Source organism: Cervus elaphus, chromosome 18 (genome assembly GCF_910594005.1).
Source record: "Cervus elaphus chromosome 18, mCerEla1.1, whole genome shotgun sequence".
Lineage (NCBI taxonomy): Eukaryota > Metazoa > Chordata > Mammalia > Artiodactyla > Cervidae > Cervus > Cervus elaphus.
Window position 1 is genome coordinate 41,476,173 of NC_057832.1, and position 20,217 is coordinate 41,496,389.

The 20,217-nt window shown below is 39.4% G+C and overlaps 1 protein-coding gene and 1 pseudogene across 2 annotated transcripts in view; one reads left to right on the forward strand and one right to left on the reverse strand.

Moving 5' to 3' along the window:
- Positions 1–20,217, forward strand: part of LOC122674278 (solute carrier family 25 member 40) — an 89,567-nt gene that overhangs the window by 63,099 nt on the left and 6,251 nt on the right. For both annotated transcript variants that reach the window (XM_043872475.1, XM_043872476.1), the window contains 4 exons: positions 10,929–10,996; positions 12,971–13,095; positions 13,711–13,884; positions 17,624–17,733. In XM_043872475.1, the coding sequence (XP_043728410.1) occupies positions 10,929–10,996; positions 12,971–13,095; positions 13,711–13,884; positions 17,624–17,733 (477 nt within the window). The remainder of the gene's footprint in view (positions 1–10,928; positions 10,997–12,970; positions 13,096–13,710; positions 13,885–17,623; positions 17,734–20,217) is intronic.
- LOC122674280 lies at positions 1,410–1,964 on the reverse strand (annotated as a pseudogene).

Below are 20,217 nucleotides of genomic sequence, written 5' to 3' on the forward strand. Positions count from 1 at the left end.
TTTGCATTCCCACCAACAGTGTAAGAGGGTTCCCTTTTCTCCACACCCTCTCCAGCATTGATTTAGGTCATTTCTGAATGGTCTGGTGGTTTTCCCTACTTTCTTCAATTTAAGTCTGTATTTTGCAATAAGGTGTTTATGATCTGAGCCACTGTCAGCTCCCAGTCTTGTTCTTGCTGACTGTATAGAGCTTCCCCATCTTTGGCTGCAAAGAATATAATCAGTCTGATTTTGGTACTGACCATCATCTGGTGATGTCCATGTGTAGAGTCATCTCTTATGTTGTTGGAAGTGAGTGTTTGCTATGACCAACGCATTCTCTTGCTAAAACTCTGTTAGCCTTTGCCTAGCTTCATTCTATACTCCAAGGCCAAACTTGCCTGTTACTCCAGGTACCTCTTGACTCACTACTTATGCATTCCAGTCCCCTATGATGAAAAGGACATCTTTTTTTGGTGTTAGTTCTAGAAGGCCTTGTGGGTGTTCATAGAACCATTCAACCTCAGCTTCTTTGGCATTAGTGGTTGGGGTATAGACTTGGATTACTGTGATATTGAATGCTTTGCCTTGGAAACAAACCGAGATCATTCCATCGTTTTTGAGATTGCACCCAAGTACTTCATTTCAGAGTTTTTTTTGAGTGTGAGGGCTACTCCATTTCTTCTAAGGGATTCTTGCCCACAGTAGTAGATATAATGGTCATCTGAATTAAATTTGCCTATTCCAGTCCATTTTAGTTCACTGATCCTGAAATGTCAATGTTCACTCTTGCCATCTGCTGTTTGACCACTTCCAATTTACCTTGATTCATTCACCCAACCTTCCAGGTTCCTATGCAGCATTGTTCTTTACAGCATCGAACTTTACCTCCATCACCAGTCATATCCGCAGCTAGGCATTGTTTTTCCTTTGGCTCCGCCTCTTCGTTCATTATGGAGCTATTTCCCCACTCTTCTCCAGCAACAATTGGGCACCTACCAACCTGGGGAGTTCATCTTTCAGTGTCATATCTTTTTGCCTTTTCATGCTGTTCATGGGGTTCTCAAGGCAAGAATACTCAAGTGGTTTGCCATTCTCTTCTGCAGTGGACCATGTTTTGTCAGAACTTTCCACCATGACCTGTCCGTCTTGGGTGTCCCTGCACGGCATGGCTCATAGTTTCATTGAGCCATGAAAGAAGGCATTTTTCTCAGTTAGAGAAGGCTGTGATCCATGTGATCAGTTTGGTTAGTTTTCTGTGATTCTGGTTTTTGGTCTGTTTGCCCTCTGATGGATAAAGGTGAAAGGCTTGTGGAAGGTTCCTGATGGGAGGGACTGGCAGTGGGTGAATCTGAATCTTGCTGTGATGGTTGGGTCAGTAAATCTTTTTTTTTTTTTTCACTTTTATTTGCATTTATTTTCTGCGGCATTTATTCCCGGGCCATAAGTTTTTGTTTCTTCAGTTTCTTCTGGGATATCTTTTACTTCTGTGTAACCTCCTCTTCTGGTTTAAGAACAATCTGTTCTTTTTCAGTAAGGATCATCTCAATGTGGCAGGGAGAGCTCATGTAGGGGTTGATCCGACCATGAGCTCTGTAAGTCCTGCGCCCCATCTTGGGGGCTTTGTTCACTTGGATGTGCTCAATGACCAGAGAATCTACATCTAAGCCCTTAAGTTCAGCATTACTCTCTGCATTTTTGAGTATGTGTAGTAAAAATTCAGCACTCTTTTTGGGCCACCAGCCCTGCGTCCAGCCCTACTGTTTGGCCTGTGCACACCTACCAACTCTACCATTCTAACGACGGAATGGCACACATTGCTTCTTTAAAGTGACATCCTTCAGATACTTGGTGGCTTTTCAGATATGCATACTCTTTATGGCCTGGGCAGTCTCACGAGTGTTCTTAAGGTGAACACGAAGATTTGAACCTCTTGATTTGCATGATTTTATGGGGTTTTCTGGGTTAAGTGAATAGCGCACCATTTTTAGGGATCAGCTCAGGCCGCTTACCGGAAAAGAGTAAATCTTTAATCCAGTTTTCTGTTGACGGGTGGGACTGCATTCCCTCCCTGTATTGGGTAGGGGTAATGGCAGTAATGGCAGCCTCCTTCAGAAAGACTTATGCCAGCATTCCATGGCTCCCAGGAATGTTGTATTCAGTGCCATGACCCCACAGCGGGTCACTGTCGACCATGCCTCTGCCGGACACTCTGGGACACTCATCGGCAAGTCTGGCTCCGTCTCTTACGGGGTCACTGCTCCTTTCCTGGGTCCTGGTGCGCACAGATTTTTGTTGTACCCTCCAAGAGTCTGGTCCCCAGTCCTGTGGAAGTTCTGTAATCAAATCGCACTGCCCTTCAAAGTCAAGTTCCCTGGGGATTCTCAGTCCCTTTGCCGGATCCCAGGTTGAGAAATCTGCTTTGGGCCTTAGACCTTTTGCAACGAGCGTGAACTTCTTTGGTATAACTCTTCTCCAGTTTGGGTCATTTGCTCAGTGGCTCTATGGTTGGGCTAATGGCACCTTCCTCCAGGAGGACTTACACCACATGCTGTGCCTCCCAGGTCTGCTGCAGCCAGAGCCCCTGTCCCCCCAACAGGCCACTGTTGACCCATGCCTCCGCAGGAGACACTCAAACACTCAAAGGCAGGTGTGGCTCAGTCTCTCGTGGGGTCTCTGGGTCCTGGTGCACACAAGGTTTTGTTTGAGCCCTCCAAGCGTCTCTGGCGGGTATGGGGATTGATTCTAAACATGATTTCGCCCCTCCTATCATCTTCTTGGGGCTTCTCCTTTGCCCTTGGATGTGGGGTATCTTTTTTTGGTGGGATCCAATATTCTCCTTTCAATCGTTGCTCAGCAGCTAGTTTCAATTTTGGTGTTCTCGCAGGGGAAGATGAGTGCATGTCCTTCAACTCTGCCATCTTAGAGGCCTGTTTTGATGATTGCAGTTTTATAATGTGGTTTTGAACCAGGGATAACGATAACCTCTAGTTTTGTTTTTCTTTGTCAAGATTGTTTTGGCAATGCAGGATCTTTTGTGTTTCCATACATATTTTAGAATTTATTTGTTCTAGTTCCATAAAAAATGCCATTGTCATTTTGAAAGGAATGGTACTGAATCTATAGATTACCTTGTGTAGTATGCTCATTTTAACATTATTCTTCCAATCAAAAAACATCTGTTTGAGTCACGTTCAATTTCTGGTCTTACAATTTTCTGAATTCAGTATTAATATTTTACCTCCTTGTTTAGTTAGATTTATTCCTAGGTATTTCATTCTTTTTGATATGATTGTGAATGAGATAATTTCCATAGTTTTCCTTGTTGATAGTTGTTAGTGTATAGAAATGCAGTAGATTTCTGTATATTAATTTAGCATCTTGCAACTTTATTGAATTCATGAAGAGCTCTAGTAGTTTTCTGCTAGCATCTTCAGGATTTACTGCATTTAATAACATTTCATCTGTAAATGGTGACAGTTTTACTTCCTCCCTTCCAATTTGGATTCCTTGTAGTTTTTTCTTCTCTTCTGTGGCTAGGACTTTGAAAACTATGTTGAATAAACCATGAGTGATGAGAGGAGTTATCCTTGTCTTGTTACTGATCTTAGAGGAGATGCTTTCAGCTTTTCACTGTTGACTATGATGTTAGCTGTGGGCTTGTTGTATATGGCTTTTAGTGTGTTGAGGTATGTTCCCTCTGTAACCATATACCCACTTTGTTGAGGGTTTTTATCATGAAAGAGTGTTGAATTTTGTCAAAAGCTTTCTCTGCACCTACTGAGAGGACCATATGGATTTATTTTTAGCTGAATTATTTTATTGTTACATATTTATTTATTTATAAACTTTATTTTACTTTTGGCTGTGCTGGGTCTTCGTTGCTGTGCAGGCTTTTTCCCTCTAGCTGCAGGGAGTGGTGGCTATTCTGTAGTTCGTGGTGCACGGGCTTCTCACTACGGGGGCTTCTCCTGTGAAGCATGGGCTCTGGGTGGCACAGGCTTCAAGCTTCACTTGATCCTGGTGTATGACCCCTTTTGATCATTGTTTGTCTTATTATTAAATTTGGTTTGCTAAGATTTTGTTGAGGATTTTTGCCTATATGTCAGTGATGCTGGCCTGCCATTTTCTTTTTGTGTGTGATATCTTTGCCTGCTTTTGGTAAAGTATTTGTTAGAATTCACTTGTGAAGCCATCTGGTCCTGGACTTTTGTTTGTTGGAAGTTTCTAATTTCATTTCTGGTAATTCATTTATTCGTATTTTCTATTTCTTTCTGGTTTAGGAATTTTTTCATTTTTTTCTTGGTCATCCATTTTACTGGCGTATAGTTATTAATCTGTTATGATCCTTTGTATTTCTGTGGTGTCAGTTGTAAAATTCCATTTTGATAAATAGGTTTTTGTGTATATATTCCTCTGCTGAGGTGTTCTAATTTTTCATTTGTTTCAGACGTCTTTGTAAGTGATCAGTCAGTGATTTATGTGTTGCTTGCTTTAAAATCTTTGTCAGATAATTCTGTCAGTCTCATTGTGGTGTCTGTTTATTGTCTCCTGTCATTCGGTTTGACATCTTCCTTCTTGTTTGTTTATTTATTGGCTGCACAGTGTGGTTTGCAGGATCTTAGTTCCCCAACCAGGGATTACCTGGCACCCTGGCAGTGAGAGCACCAATTTCTAACCACTGGACCACCAGGGAGTTTCCTCTTCCTGCTTCTTAAAATGACAAGTGATTTTTAAAAAATTGGAGCCTGAAACTATCACAATATTGTTAACTGGCTATACTCCAATATAAAATTAAAAGTTTTAAAAAAATAAAAAATTAGAAGCAGGAAATTTTGAGTATTCTGAGGCTCTGAATCTCATTTAAATATTCCAGTCGGCACTTTTGACACTGTCAGCTCAGAGGAAGAGGGTGCACCTTGTCATTGAGCTGGTAGAGCTGGAAGGCCGTGTTCCTCACTCAGCCTCCGCTGACACACGCAGTGGGGGTAGGGGCCTTTACTTTCGGACAGTGTGGTCTGAGAGTTTGTGATCCCTCCAGAATTCATTGTTGAAATCCTAATGCCTGATACAATCGTTTTAGGACATGGAGGCTTTGGGAGTTGATTAGGTCAGCAGGGCAGAGACCTCATGAATGAGATTAATGCCCTTAGAAGAGAGACCGCAGAGCTTCCTTGCCCCTTCTGCCTTGTGACGACACAATGAGAAGTGTGAAATCCAGAACGGGGCCCTCATTTGACCTTAGCAGAACCTGGATCCTGGACTTGCGCCCTTGAGAACTGAGAAATAAATCATGTTGTTCATAAGCTACCCACTCTGTCGTGTTTTGTTACAGCAGCCTTAACAGACTAAGACAGTGGGAGTGGAATTTCTGACTGCCCTGGTGGTTTCCGTCGCCACTGGTGAGGTGGCCTTATTACTGTCAGGCCTCCACTGCTAGTCCTCTGATAACTACTAAGAGCCCTTAACATATACACCCTTGTTACTGAAAATCCCCAGTCTGATAACTTTAAAATCTCTGCCATATCTGAATCTGATTTTGATGCTTGGTTTGTTTCTTCAGACTATATTCTTTGCCTTTTAGTATGCTTTGTAATTCTTTTTGTTGAAAGTTGGGCATGATGTATTGGGTTAAAAGACAGACCTTTAATGTGAAGTTTTCTCTGGCGAGACGTTAGGCTTTGTTTACTTCTGGAGAGCTGTGTTGTAGAGCCTGAAATTTCCTCCACTGTCCCAGTTGGTGTCTTACCTGTTGCCTTTTCCTGGAGATTCCTCAGACAGTAAGATCGTTTCCCTTGAGTGTTTCTCCTCCTTTAAAAAAAGGAGAATAGAGATTTGGGGCATATTTGAAAACTGGTTTCTTTTCCCCTTACCCTGCTGGAAACAGGAGGGGATTTCTCTCTGATCTTAACAATGAGGATCTGGTAGGGCTCAGGGGCTAAAAGTCACGAAAGCGTGAAGGCCCTGTCATAGTAGCACCTCAGAGGTTTTGATTCTCCAGTTAGTCTACACTGAGCTTCCAGCCATTTGTCAGATATAGCTCATAGCTTTCCTCTTGGCGCTGGTTCTGACTTTGGGCTTCTGCTCTACTGTGCTGTGAGTGAGTCTCTGTATTTGACAGTCTCTCCAGGCTCAGACAGTAAAGCGTCTGCCTACAATGCGGGAGACACGGGTTCAATCCCTGGGTTGGGAATACCCTCTGGAGAAGGGGATGGCAACCCACTCCAGTACTCTTCCTGGAAAATCCCATGGATGGAAAAGCCTGGTAGGCTACACTCCATGGGGTTGCAAAGAGTCAGACATGACTGAGCGACTTCAGTTTCACTTAACCAGTGCTCAAGGTAGCAGTTTGACCAGTGACCTCAATTCTCTGATTATCCTAAGAGGAATTGATTTTTCAGTTTGTTCAGGTTTTTTTCTTGTTGTGAGCATAGAAGTGATGCTTCCAAGCTCTTTACATGCAGAACCAGAAATCAGAATTCTTGTTTGGATTTATTTTGGTCATTGCATTCTACTTTCTTAGGTGAAAACATGAATTATTGACTTTAAGCCTTTTCCTCAACTCCACATTTAAAGCTGTGAATTTCCTTCAAAGCACTAAATTAAATATGTCCCCAAAATTTTGATGTTGTGTTTTCATTATCAGTTGAAATATTTTCTGATTTTCTTTGTAATTTCTTCTGCCGTGGATTATTAATTTTCCAATAATTGGATATTTTCCTAGATACCTTATTGTTCCTGATTTCTAATTTAATTCCAATCTGGTCAAAGGAATATACTCTTAAGTTTTCAGACTTCTTTTAATGTATTGAGTCTTGTGTAACGGCCCTATGTATGAGCTGTCTTGGTGACTATTTTGTGCTCTTTAAAGTGTATATTGTATTCTGCAATTGTTGCGTATAGCGTTCTATAAGCCATTAGGTCAGGGTGACTGATGATTTATTTACATCTGCTGAATTCCTGCAGATTTTTAAAAATTATTCTGTTTTTCTCTGATCAGTTCAGTTCAATTCAGTTGCTCAGTCATGTCCGACTCTTTGCGACTCCATGAATTGCAGCACGCCAGGCCTCCCTGCCCATCACCAACTCCCAGAGTTTACTCAGACTCATGTCCATCAAGTCGGTGATGCCATCCAGCCATCTCATTCTCTGTCGTCCCCTTCTTCTGCTCCCAATCCCTCCCAGCATCAGGGTCTTTTCGAATGAGTCAACTCTTTGCATAAGGTGGCCAAAGTATTGGAATTTCAGCTTAAGCATCAGTCCTTCCAATGAACACCCAGGACTGATCTCCTTTAGGATGGACTGGTTGGATCTCCTTGCAGTCCAAGGGACTCTCAAGAGTCTTTTCCAATACCACAGTTCAAAAGCATCAATTCTTCAGCACTCAGCTTTCTTCACAGTCCAACTCTCACATCCATTCCTGACCAGTGGAGAAACCATAGCCTTGACTAGACAGACCTTTGTTGGCAAAGTAATGTCTCTGCTTTTTAATATGCTATCTAGGTTGATCATAACTTTCCTTCCAGGGAGCAAGCGTCTTTTAATTTCATGACTGCAATCACCATCTGCAGTGATTTTGGAGCCCCCAAAAATAAAGTCTGACATTATTTCCACTGTTTGCCCATCTATTTCCCATAAAGTGATGGGACCAGATGCCATATAATAATCTTTAGATATGATTGAGGATATGTCTGTTTTCCTTTTTAGTTCTCTCTGGTCTGCCTCATAGGGTTTTGAACCTCAGTTATTAGGAACATACACATTCACTTGATATGTTTTTTTGATACATCTTTATTATAATGAAATCTCTTTCATTGTCATTGGTAATGTCCATTATCTTGAAGTCTTTTATCTGAATGTAGTATAGCCACCTTTCAGCTTGCAGCTTTTCGCTTTCTCATAGTAGTAAACACTATCTTTTTCCATTCTTTTACCTCAAGATGGTGATACAGTTTTGTCTTGTTCTGTTACCCTCTGTGACCCCATGAACTGCCAGTCTTTTCTGTCCATGGGATTCTCCAGGCAAGAATATTGAAGCAGGTTGCCATTTCCTAGTCAGCTATCTTCCTGACCCAGGAATCAAACCTGCATTGGCAGGTGGATTCTGCATTGGCAGGCAGATGGCTGTTGATGTAGTAACTTTTAATCAGAAAGTTTAGTCCTTTAATATAATTTTTCGTATGATTGTAGTATCAATTTATTTTTGTATATTTTTCTAATTGTTTCCTTTTTTTCCTCCTTTTCTGTTATTTGTTTGAATTTTAATAACATTATATTGATTCCTCAGTTCCCGTTTCTAGGCAAACAGTTCTTCAAAAGCATTTCACATTGGGCATATCTCATGTGCGTGGCATTGTCTGTCCTTTGTTCCTGATCATCTTTTCAAGTATGTTTGGAGAGTGAATGACCTTGGAAGATACAGGCATCCTTACTCCCTGTTGTAAATGATTTGGATCCCCTGAGGTCAGGTGTCGTCTCCTGTGGTGCATCCACTGTGTGCTCAGGTGTCGTCCAGCCTTCGTCACACTGCCTGTGGAAACCGGGGCCCAGGATACAGGGATCAGAATGCCGGTACTCTGGCTGCTGCTGTTGCTGCGATGATGGACTTTATGTCTCACCCCAGAGAGTTTCGTCTTTACCTGGGCTCTCATGATGCCATGCAGGCCGACTTGCTGACTCGCAAGTAGGGTGGATCTCAGGCCCCTCATGTCCTGATGCCCTTACCCCCTCCTCTTCGTCTGTGCTGTTGCCTCACGGATGGCACGTCCTAGTACTTTACAGATGCCACAGTTCACAGTTAGAATTTTCAATTTAAATAGTCTTATGTCTTTTAAATAGTTAAAAAGAAATACATATATTACCTGTAACCACATATTTCCCACCTCTTTTGGCCTTCCTGCCTTTCTGAAGATGGTAGTTACATGGTGCCACCATGACCCTTCATCCTAAGGAACTCATTTCAGCATTTCTTTATTGAAGGTATTTTGGCAGGGTAATCTCCAAGTTTTTGTTCTATAGAAATGTCTTTATAAAGCATTTTTTTTTTTAAATAAAGCGTTTTTGACATGTATTTGGCAGCATACAGAATTCTGGCTTGCCTTTTTTTTTTTTTATCACCTTAAATGTGTCATTACATTGTTTTTTGGCCTTTCATGTGTCTGCTGAGAAGTTGGTCTTCACTTAATCATCTTTCCCTGTATGTATTTTGTCATTTTCCTCTATTGTTTTTTGTTTTATTTCTTTCTTATTCACTTTTTTCTCTTTTTTTGATATTTGGGACTCTGTCAATTGATACCTTTCACTAATTCAGGGAGTTTTTTGCTCATCATTTCATCAGGTAATTTCCTCTTCTGTTTTCTCTCCTTTTCTCTATGACTCCACATAAACTAGTGCTGTACCGCTTGATATTTCCCCTCAGGTCTCTGAGCCTCTGATCAGTTTTCTACCCTCAGGTCTCTGAGCCTCTGATCATTTTTCTAAAGGTTTGGTGTTTTTTTTTTAATTTTCCATGCCACGTGGGTTGCTGGATCATGGTTCCCTGACCAGGGATTGAACTGGACCCTCGGCAGTGAAAGCATAGAGTCTTAACCGCTAGACCACGGGGAAGTTCCCATTTTTCTTCATTATTTTTCTCTTCCTTCTTCTGATTTAATTTTAGATTTGTTTTCAGTGACTCCTTGCTGTCTCCTTTCTGCTGTTAAGCCCACTCAGTTAATTTTTCATTTCAGGTTTAGAATTTTCACTTGGCAGTTTTAACAGTAATTATTTCCTTGCTGAATTCCAAATTTGTCCATGCACTGTGGACCCATCATCTTTGTACCCCTTGCACACATTTATAATAGGTGTTTTGGAGTTCTTGTCTGCAGATAGCATCATCTTAATCATCTCGGTGCTGGTTTCTGATGACTGCTTTTTCTTTTGCTTCTTTTTATGTCTAATGAATTTTGATTGGATAGTGAACATTACGAAGAATGCATTGTAAAGACTCTGGGTTCTTTTATATTCTTCCCAAGAGTCAGTTCTTTTCCAAAAGGCAGTTAACTTTGGCTAGGTTCAGACGTCACACTCAGGCACCACTGTGGTGGGCTGCAGCTGAAATCCCCACCCCGTCTGCCATCCGCGGGGTGTCTGGTTTGTTTTCGTTGTCTTCTCCTGGGGCTGCACAGTTGAGTGGTGAGCCACCTCTTGTGGCTGACTTTGTCTCTAAATTCAAGGCCTTACGTCCTCTGTTTGGAGAAGAAAATGGCAACCCACTCCAGTGTTCTCACCCGGAGAATTCCATGGACAGAGGAGCCTGGAGGGTACAGTCCGTGGGGTCGCAGAGTCAGACATGACTGAACGACTGAAACAGCAACAACAGTGTCCTCTGTAGCCTCTTTTCCCAGGATTTCCCTTCTGACTTTCTGATTAGTCTACGAGCCTGAACTCTGGTGTTTGCCGTCTCAAGCAAGTAAATGTACTGTTCCTTGCAGCTCCCATGGGCAAAAAGCTGTAAATGTGCAAACCTCATTCATGGCACTTTGACTTTTAACAGTAAGCTTCCCTCTAGCTTCTACTTGCTTTTTGTTCTTCCTCAGAGCTTTCAAATACTGGGTTTAAATAATGTTCTGTCAGATTTCATAATTGGAGAGGAGAGTTATTCTAACTTTCTGCCATCCCTCCACTTCCTTTTTATAATAATCTTCAAAATACATTGCTTCTCAGCCCTAAGTAGAACAATCCCAAGCTGAGTAATATAGGTTTATTTTGTAAGCAGGAACTGTCATTTAGAAATGCTTTATTTGTGTCTGGAAGTTGAGAAACATTCTTTTTTCTCTGTTTAAAGAATGGGCATATATAAATCTGGGAAACTTTTATTTTAGAAATAAATGCTTAAAAGAATCAAATACCAATTATCACTATAAACTTTTTTCTTTATTTTGACCACTTTTTTTCTGTTACAATTTTAGGATGCTTTTTTGAAAATCATTCGAAATGAGGGCATTAAATCCCTGTGGAGTGGCCTTCCTCCTACATTGTAAGTTGAAATTTAGTATTTTTCTTACTTAGTGATGGTGGTGGTTTTGTTTTGCCTTATCAGTATGATGGGACAACATCATGCATTTTTAATATCAGAACTTTTCATTTTCTAGAGCATTGTTTTGTGACTCTCACAACTACCCCACATTTGATGATTTGCTAGAAGGACTCATAGGACGTATACTAATGTCTGTGGTTTGTTACCGCAAAAGGCACGAAGTGGAATCAGTAAGGAGAAAAGGCATGAAGCGAAATCATTGAGGCGAAAAGGCACGAAGTGGAATCAGTAAGGAGAAAAGGCATGAAGTGGAATCAGTGAGGGGAAAAGGCATGAAGCGGAATCAGTGGAAAGGCGCAACAGGAGCTGGCCAGGTGGAGTCCTCCCGAGACCCCCACTTGTGACACGCAGGGCGCATGCGCCTCTCCCAGCCCCGGGCCGCCGCGCAAGTGCAGGAGTCCCGCCTTCCCGGCACTTGAATCTGAGTCTAGGGTTTGCAGTGGGGGCTGATGATATAGGCACATGCTGTGTTCACGACTGGCTGTGGTTACTGAAACTCCAGCCCCCCAAAAAGAAGCAGATACTTACCAAAACTCACATCATTTGCACAAATCAATGCAGGCAAGCTGGTTTAGTGCTCCAGACATACAGAAAAGCCTTGTTACAGGGAGTATTTCAAGGGCGGCTAAATTCTTTGAAGATGACCCAAGGTCAAGTAGACAAATAGGCCCTCCTGAAGATACCAGATTTGGGGCACAAGCATACTTTTATTTTTTCATGTTCAGATATTAAGAAATTAGTGTTCATTTGAGTTTTTATTTTACTAAAATAATGAGAAGTATTGTGCTATTTATACTTCTTTTCGAGATAATTCTATACTAACTAGGTATTAGGTGAATTCATATGGCAAGCTAGTAAGGCTGAATGTAAAAATTCCAATTAATACCTTGCCTTTCTCCACCTCATTTCTTTCTGAATTATCTTGTTATGGAGCACATCAGTCAGTTTTGAGGCACATACTCTAAACAGTGCCTAAGGTTATAAGGTTGGTGATAGATCCCGGAGCAGCAGTCAGTCCTGTTCCTAAGTTCTCATCACCACACTTCACTGTAGAGTATTAGGCATTGCCACGTGTGGTCTGTGATAGTCCTTTGGTTAGACTAGAAACAGAGACTGGTTTCTTGTTGCATTAAATCTTGATGACATGATAGTACCTTCCACTTTGTATTTAATTAATAACTCTGTGTTAATATTTTCATTTGAAAGAATGTCATTGGAATGTATATATAATTCTGGTGACATCATTTTCAGTTATAAGCAGGTATGACATGGTCCACAGCATTTTATAATTGTGCTTGTACTTTTTTACAAGTAAATTTTACAAGATGTTTTACTTTAGTGATTTTCATGTTACCATAATGTATGTAGTTGGGAATGAAGACCAGACACAGAATAAGTCAAGACCATTTATTTGTCTTTTCATATTTACGACCTGACTGGGTGCTCTAAACTTGTCTTCTCTACTACATTACAAATCTCTGGAGAGCAGAAACCTACTTTGCATCTTTTTGTTGTCTAAGTTAAACACTGATAATCGTTAAAGAAAAATTGATCTCATAGCTGATTTCTTGTGGTTTTCAGCTTCTGTAAAGTAGAAGGATCTTCATTTTGTGCTTCCCGGGTGGTGCAGTTGGTAAAGAACGCACCTGCCAGGGCAGGAGACACAGAGAAGTGGGTTTGATCCCCGGGTCAGGGAGATTCCCTGGAGAAGGAAGTGTCAGCCCACCCTGGTACACCTGCCTGGGAAATCCCATGGACAGAGGAGCGTGGCGGGCTACAGCCCATGGGGTCTCAGGGCCTGACGTGACAGAGCACACATGCACCATGCACTGTGTCTTGTACTTAATAACAACTTAAGAATATGTTTAAGCCTTTTGACAGTGTTGTGCAAATCTTTTTGTATGTTTCTAACAGAGTGATGGCAGTTCCTGCCACAGTTATTTATTTTACCTGCTACGATCAGTTAACTGCTCTTCTGAGATCTAAATTAGGAGAGAATGAAAGCCGCATACCAGTTGTTGCTGGAATTGTGGCCAGACGTAAGTAATAAATTCACAATATTTTCATTCTGATTTCTACTTAAAGCTTGTTTTAACATTTTTACATTTATAGAGAATTTCAAATAGAGTATTGGTAAAGATTTATTTTGCATTGTAGTTTGTCCTCATATGTTAATACCTACGCTCTAGAGGTCATATTGTGTGGAGACTGCCATCAGAACAGGACGGGATCAACCTATCCCGTTAATTCTTCGGCAGAGTTTTCAGATTTGAGATTGTAGACCTTAGATTCTAGATTTTAGGATAATAACACAGAGTCTAATTAATGCCAGGGTCTTTAATCATATAAACTTTGAGATTCAGAGTTTAATCAGAAGGACATTTTTCTCTGTGTAGTGGAAGTGAGGTTTATAATAGTCCTGGTTGATGTATAATGGCTGTGGAACTGCTCTTGAAAGAGTAAGGTATGTGAAATACCTTTATCAAGGAAAAAAATCTGAGCCAGGATGTTGCCATCATTAGATACTAGATACAGTTTGAAGACATTTCAGAATAAAATTTTAAAATATAAAAATGCATGAAATACTCATTTCTGCATGCATGTCTTCATAATGCATGGCTTTGCTTTTGTTGTATTCGCTTGTTTTGTACCAGTTGGCGCAGTGACTGTAATAAGTCCACTGGAATTGATTAGAACCAAGATGCAATCTAAGAAGTTTTCTTATGAGGAACTACATCGATTTGTCAGCAAGAAAGTATCTGAAGATGGTTGGATTTCCCTCTGGAGGGGCTGGGCTCCTACCATTCTTAGAGATGTACCATTCTCAGGTAGGATTTATCCGCTACATTTTAAGTAGCTTTGTATATACCACTTTTAAATCAAGGAAATTCTAGACTCTTTAAGGCTAGAGGTACGTTACTGTCTTAGGTGATCACACACACCTAGTTCAGTGTGGCTCTCTCAGATCTTGATAAGTATTTATTTAATGAACGGTATCTGTTTGTTTGTTTTTTTTTTTTCAATTATTTTTATTAGTTGGAGGCTAATTACTTCTCAACATTGCAGTGGGTTTTGTCATACATTGACATGAATCAGCCATGGAGTTACATGTATTCCCCATCCCGATCCCCCCCCCCCCCCCCCCCCCCCACCCGATTCCTCTGGGTCTTCCCAGTGCACCTGGCCCGAGCACCTGTCTCATGCATGCCACCTGGGCCGGTGGTCTGTTTCACCATAGATAATATACATGCTGTTCTCTCGAAATATCCCACCCTCGCCTTCTCCCACAGAGTCCAAAAGTCTGTTCTGTACATCTGTGTCTCTTTTTCTGTTTTGCATATAGGGTTATCATTACCATCTTTCTAAATTCCATATATATGTGTTAGTATGCTGTAATGATCTTTATCTTTCTGGCTTACTTCACTCTGTATAATGGGCTCCAGTTTCATCCATCTCATTAGAACTGATTCAAATGAATTCTTTTTAACAGCTGAGTAATATTCCATGGTGTATATGTACCACAGCTTCCTTATCCATTCGTCTGCTGATGGGCATCTAGGTTGCTTCCATGTCCTGGCTATTATAAACAGTGCTGCGATGAACACTGGGGTGCACGTGTCTCTTTCAGATCTGGTTTCCTCAGTGTGTATGCCCAAGAGTGGGATTGCTGGGTCATATGGCAGGTCTATTTCCAGTTTTTTAAGAAATCTCCACACTGTTCTCCATAGCGGCTGTACTAGTTTGCATTCCCACCAACAGTGTAAGAGGGTTCCCTTTTCTCCACACCCTCTCCAGCATTTATTGCTTGTAGACTTTTGGATAGCAGCCATCCTGACTGGCGTGTAATCGTACCTCATTGTGGTTTTGATTTGCATTTCTCTAATAATGAGTGATGTTGAGCATCTTTTCATGTGTTTGTGAGCCATCTGTATGTCTTCTTTGGAGAAATGTCTGTTTAGTTCTTTGGCCCATTTTTGGATTGGGTCATTTATTTTTCTGGAATTGAGGTGCAGGAGTTGCTTGTATATTTTTGAGATTAATCCTTTGTCTGTTTCTTCATTTGCTATTATTTTCTCCCATTCTGAATGCTGTCTTTTCACCTTACTTATAGTTTCCTTTGTAGTGCAAAAGCTTTTAAGTTTCATTAGGTCCCATTTGTTTAGTTTTGCTTTTATTTCCAATATTCTGGGAGGTGGGTCATAGAGGATCCTGCTGTGATTCATGTCGGAGAGTGTTTTGCCTATGTTCTCCTCGAGTTTTATAGTTTCTGGTCTTACATTTAGATCTTTAATCCATTTTGAGTTAATTTTTGTGTATGGTGTTAGAAAGTGTTCTAGTTTCATTCTTTTACAAGTGGTTGACCAGTTTTCCCAGCACCACTTGTTGAAGAGGTTGTCTTTTTTCCATTGTATATCCTTGCCTCCTTTGTCAAAGATAAGGTGTCCATAGGTTCGTGGATTTATCTCTGGGCTTTCTATTTTGTTCCATTGGTCTATATTTCTGTCTTTGTGCCAGTACCACACTGTCTTGATGACTGTGGCTTTGTAGTATAGTCTGAAGTCAGGCAGGTTGATTCCTTCAGTTCCATTCTTCTTTCTCAAGATTACTTTGGCTATTCAAGGTTTTTTGTATTTCCATACAAATTGTGAAATTATTTGTTCTAGTTCTGTGAAAAATAACGAACGGTATCTGTTTGAAGCCTGGTTTTCTTTTCTCTTCGTGTTTTCTTTCTTTTTAAATATCAATTGGTGAGTACTCATATTTAGGAAATGCAAACTACCTTTAAAATTATTGTAAAGAAGTCATAATTAATAAGATAATGTAAAGGACTACAAATCAAAATATCATAACATTTAAGACCACCTCTGAATTATATTGACTCCTACTTTTTTCAATTATTAAAAATCTCCCCCACTTGAGTGAGTGTCTTGTAGGAACTATTATAAGTCAGATTCAAGATTGTGCTAACCATTGAATTATGAAAAGGGAGAAAATCAAGAAGAAATACAAAATTAACAACTTATAGAATGTGCATGCTTCAGTAGTACTTCTCTTGTGAATCTGATGTTTCCATTTAAAACCTGGAAGAAATAATCACTGAGAACCATTGTATTAACATTCCACATTCTTTCTCCCTTTGATTTAATCCTTTGCTTGGACTTCTGTTCACAGTCCTGTATCTTTACCTTTCCATTAATGTTTTTCTTCAACTTTTGTGTTCAGCTGTGCTTTTTAGAAACACCATGGCTTCCTAGACCAATACTTCTTCATTTTTTATTTTGATGTTTTATACATAAAAAGTAGTAAGGATATAAATTACCAAGTGTGCTAATAAACACCTGTGACATCACCACCTCTGTAAATGACTTAGAACACGGCAGTTTTTAAAATCAGGAAACCACATGTGTCCCCCTCCATTGTGACATCCTTAGTGGTGACTTCTTACCTGAATTTTTTATCACTTATTTGATTTTAAGAAGTAGTCTTACCACATATGTATTATTGCTAAATGATGGTATTCAGTTTTGCCTATTTTTGAGGTATAAAATTTATTTTACTTGGAAATATTCCTTAAGTTTTGTTTCATATGTGCAGCTGTTTTGATTTCACTCTTGTTTATACATGAATAAACAAGTAAACAATGCTGGGAACATTGTTTAAGTCTCTTGCTGGGTATGTACAAGAATCTGCAGCTTTTAGTGCCTATTTAAAAAAATATATTTAAAAAAGTTTTCCAGGTGTTTGTGGGTGTTGCAATGTGAGTTGATTTTTGTCTGTTAGCTTATATTCAGCTTCTTCTAAAACTGTTATAAATCCTAATTTGTCTGCCTACCTTTTTCCTATGTAGAGAATAATGTGTAAATTATAACTATTTCATTTTTAAGTTCGTGATGAATATCCTTTATCCAATTGAAGTAGCTGCCTTTTATTCCTCGGTTTCTAAGAAATTTCTTTGAATGCTTTTCCTTCATTTTTAGATGATTTTACAATTCTGTTAATGTGGTACACGGTATCTAAAGCATTTCTTATGTTTACCACCACTGTGTTTATCAGATAACCCAATTTAGTCATAGTTGTGATAGTTCATGAAATACTTCAGTTGTTCTTCTTTTGGATTTTTACATCAGTGTTCATGAGATGTGACTCTCTCCTTTCCTCTCATGTTCTTGTTGGGTTTTGAGATTAAAGTCCTACTTTTTACTGATGCATAGTTTTTTTTTTTTTTTTCCTTTCTTTCTTTCTTTCTTTTTTTTTTTTTTATTAGTTGGAGGCTAATTACTTCACAACATTGCAGTGGGTTTTGTCATACATTGACATGAATCAGCCATGGAGTTACATGTATTCCCCATCCCGATCCCCCCCATAGTTTTGTTTATAAGACTCCTAGAATATTACTGATAATTTGGTTACTATTTTTACAAATTTCACCTAGTATGTGTCTAAGCAGAAAGCAAGGTGTGTCAATACTAGAATTCTCTTTTCCTTTAATATGTAATATTCTTCAAATATTTTCCGTAAAGTCCACATTTTATTTCTAAATGTGTTCATTCTATTCTGTTTTTGTAGCAATGTACTGGTATAACTATGAAGTCTTAAAGAAGTGGTTGTGTGCAAGATCTGGCTTATATGAACCAACATTTATGATCAACTTTACCTCAGGGGCATTGTCTGGTTCTGTAAGTTTATTCTTTTGTTGTTATATTCCAACATAGTGATAATTATCTTACTAAAACAGAACAAAATATTATGTAGCACTTCATGTCTATTGAGATAGAACAACTTTAAAATAGTGCATCCTCAAAGTGCTAAGTATTTACTACCCTATTTTGAAGATAAATTATCAGTACTAGCCATTAAATATTTTAAAACGCATTTTATATCTGTCTTTATTATATTACAAATACATTATCATTATATCTTTCTGAAACTTTTGAACTTGTTAGATCATTTGTTATGATAATGAATTTAGATAGTACTTTGTTACACAAAGTGTTTGGCAGTTTGGTCATTAAATACCAGTAGATCTTGTTAGTTAATATTTTATAAATGTTATCTCTTATGTATCATCTGATTGAATAGAAGTAATTGCATCCTTTGCTGCTAATTCCTGTTTCTTTGGGAACATTCTGAGTACCTCTTAAAAGAATTTGAATAAGACTTAAAATTAGAAGGGAGCAGTACCCAGTGACCATTTTTGGGTAGTAGGGAGTTCACCTTTGGCCCCTCTTTCACATAATGAAAACTCATGTAGTGGGCCTTTGTGCAGATTCTTATCACCATGATCTTGGACACAGAGAGCTTTCTTATCCCCACATACTTAGAGAATGAATTTTGATGACACAGTGATGTGCTGACATATTGGAACCAGATAAAGAGAGTGAAGGAGCACAGTGAAGTCATGGAGACTGGCAGAAAAATACTGGAGTAACTGTCAGAAAACCTAGGCTACAGAAGACCCTGAGATTGTGTTCAAAATTGAGACGTGAAGATTCTCGGGTCTGGTGTATGTCGAGTTAACCCTATAATGGGGTATAAATATATTGAGGCAAAAGAGCAATTCTTGGTAGCAATTTAAGAAATTAGACTACCAGCAAAATCTTTTCATTATTTCTCTTATTTGTGAGGTGATTAAAAGTAACTTACAAATTTTATTTATATCTTAATCCACCATGAATGATGAAAAACGAGTACCATTTATGTTTAGCGACCCCTAACAGAATTGTAGAACCAGTTCTGCACTTAGTGCTTTATGTTAAAAAAAAAAAAAAAAAAAAAAAAAGCTGAATGGCTCTAGGGTGTTGTCTCAGCTTTCCAGTAATGAAAGAATGTTGTTTTACTCTTTCTTAACTAACACAGAAAATATATTTTTAAAATCTTTAACAATTTAGAAAATAGTACTGTCTTTTAACTGTTAAATTAAAATGTATCTCTGCAACAGGAAAAGCACATCAGTGGGATAATGCCCAGGCTTTCTGTTAGAAAACAGAACAGCCTAAACCCTGTTACTCTGCGAAGTGTCAGGCTCATACCGCATTGTTGCCACCTCTGATACTCCCATCAGCACTCCCTGTCCAGGGCTTCTGCATCTGCAGACTGAAGCAATTCGATTCTTGGCTGTTGAATCCACAGATGTGGAACCACAGACATGGAGGACCAACTGTGCTGTGCCATTTTATATAAGGGACAGATACTCTGCAAGTTTCAGTATCTGTAGCCAGTACACCTCAGGTACAAAAGGACAACTCTATGTGTTAGATTGTGGAGAAACAATTGATTTTATCTTACCTGAGATCTTTGAAACTGATTTCAAGAACTTAAATCTCTTTACATTGATGGGTGAAATAAAAATAAATGACTTTAAAGGTTATTTTATGAGCATATTGGCCAAATGTAAGTTGGGAAACAGAAAAGAGAGACTAGGTTTTACTTTGCATGACTGTTATATCAAATATAAGACATTATTAAGGGAATTTGTTCTTTCAGAAAACCTTCCTTGCTTAATTAAGGCATTATGGAAATAAGTGTTAAATTGATTAATTTGAAATTTTTAATTATTTTAATTGGAGACTAGTTACTTTACAATATTGTAGTGGTTTTGCCATACATTGACATGAGTCAGCCATGGGTGTACATGTGTTTCCCCATCCTGAACCCCCTTCCCACCTCCCTCCCCATCCCATCCCTCTGGGTCATCCCACTGCACTAGCCCCGAGCACCCAGTCTCAGGCATCGAACTTGGACTGGCGATCTATTTCACATGTGATAATATACATGTTTCAATACCATTCTCTCAGATCATCCCACCTTCGCCTTCTCCCACTGAGTCCAAAAGTCTGTTCTTTACATCTGTGTCTCTTTTGCTGTCTCGCATATAGGGTCATCACTACCATCTTTCTAAATTCCATACATATGCGTTAATATACTGTATTGGTGTTTTTCTGACTTACTTCACTCTGTATAATAGGCTCCAGTTTCATCCACCTCATTAGAACTGATTCAAATGCATTCTTTTTCATAGCTGAGTCATATTCCATTGTGTATATGTACCACAGCTTTCTTATCCATTCCTCTGCCGATGGACATCTAGGTTGCTTCCATGTCCTGGCTATTGTAAACAGTGCTGCGATGAACATTGGGGTGCACGTGTCTCTCTCAATTCT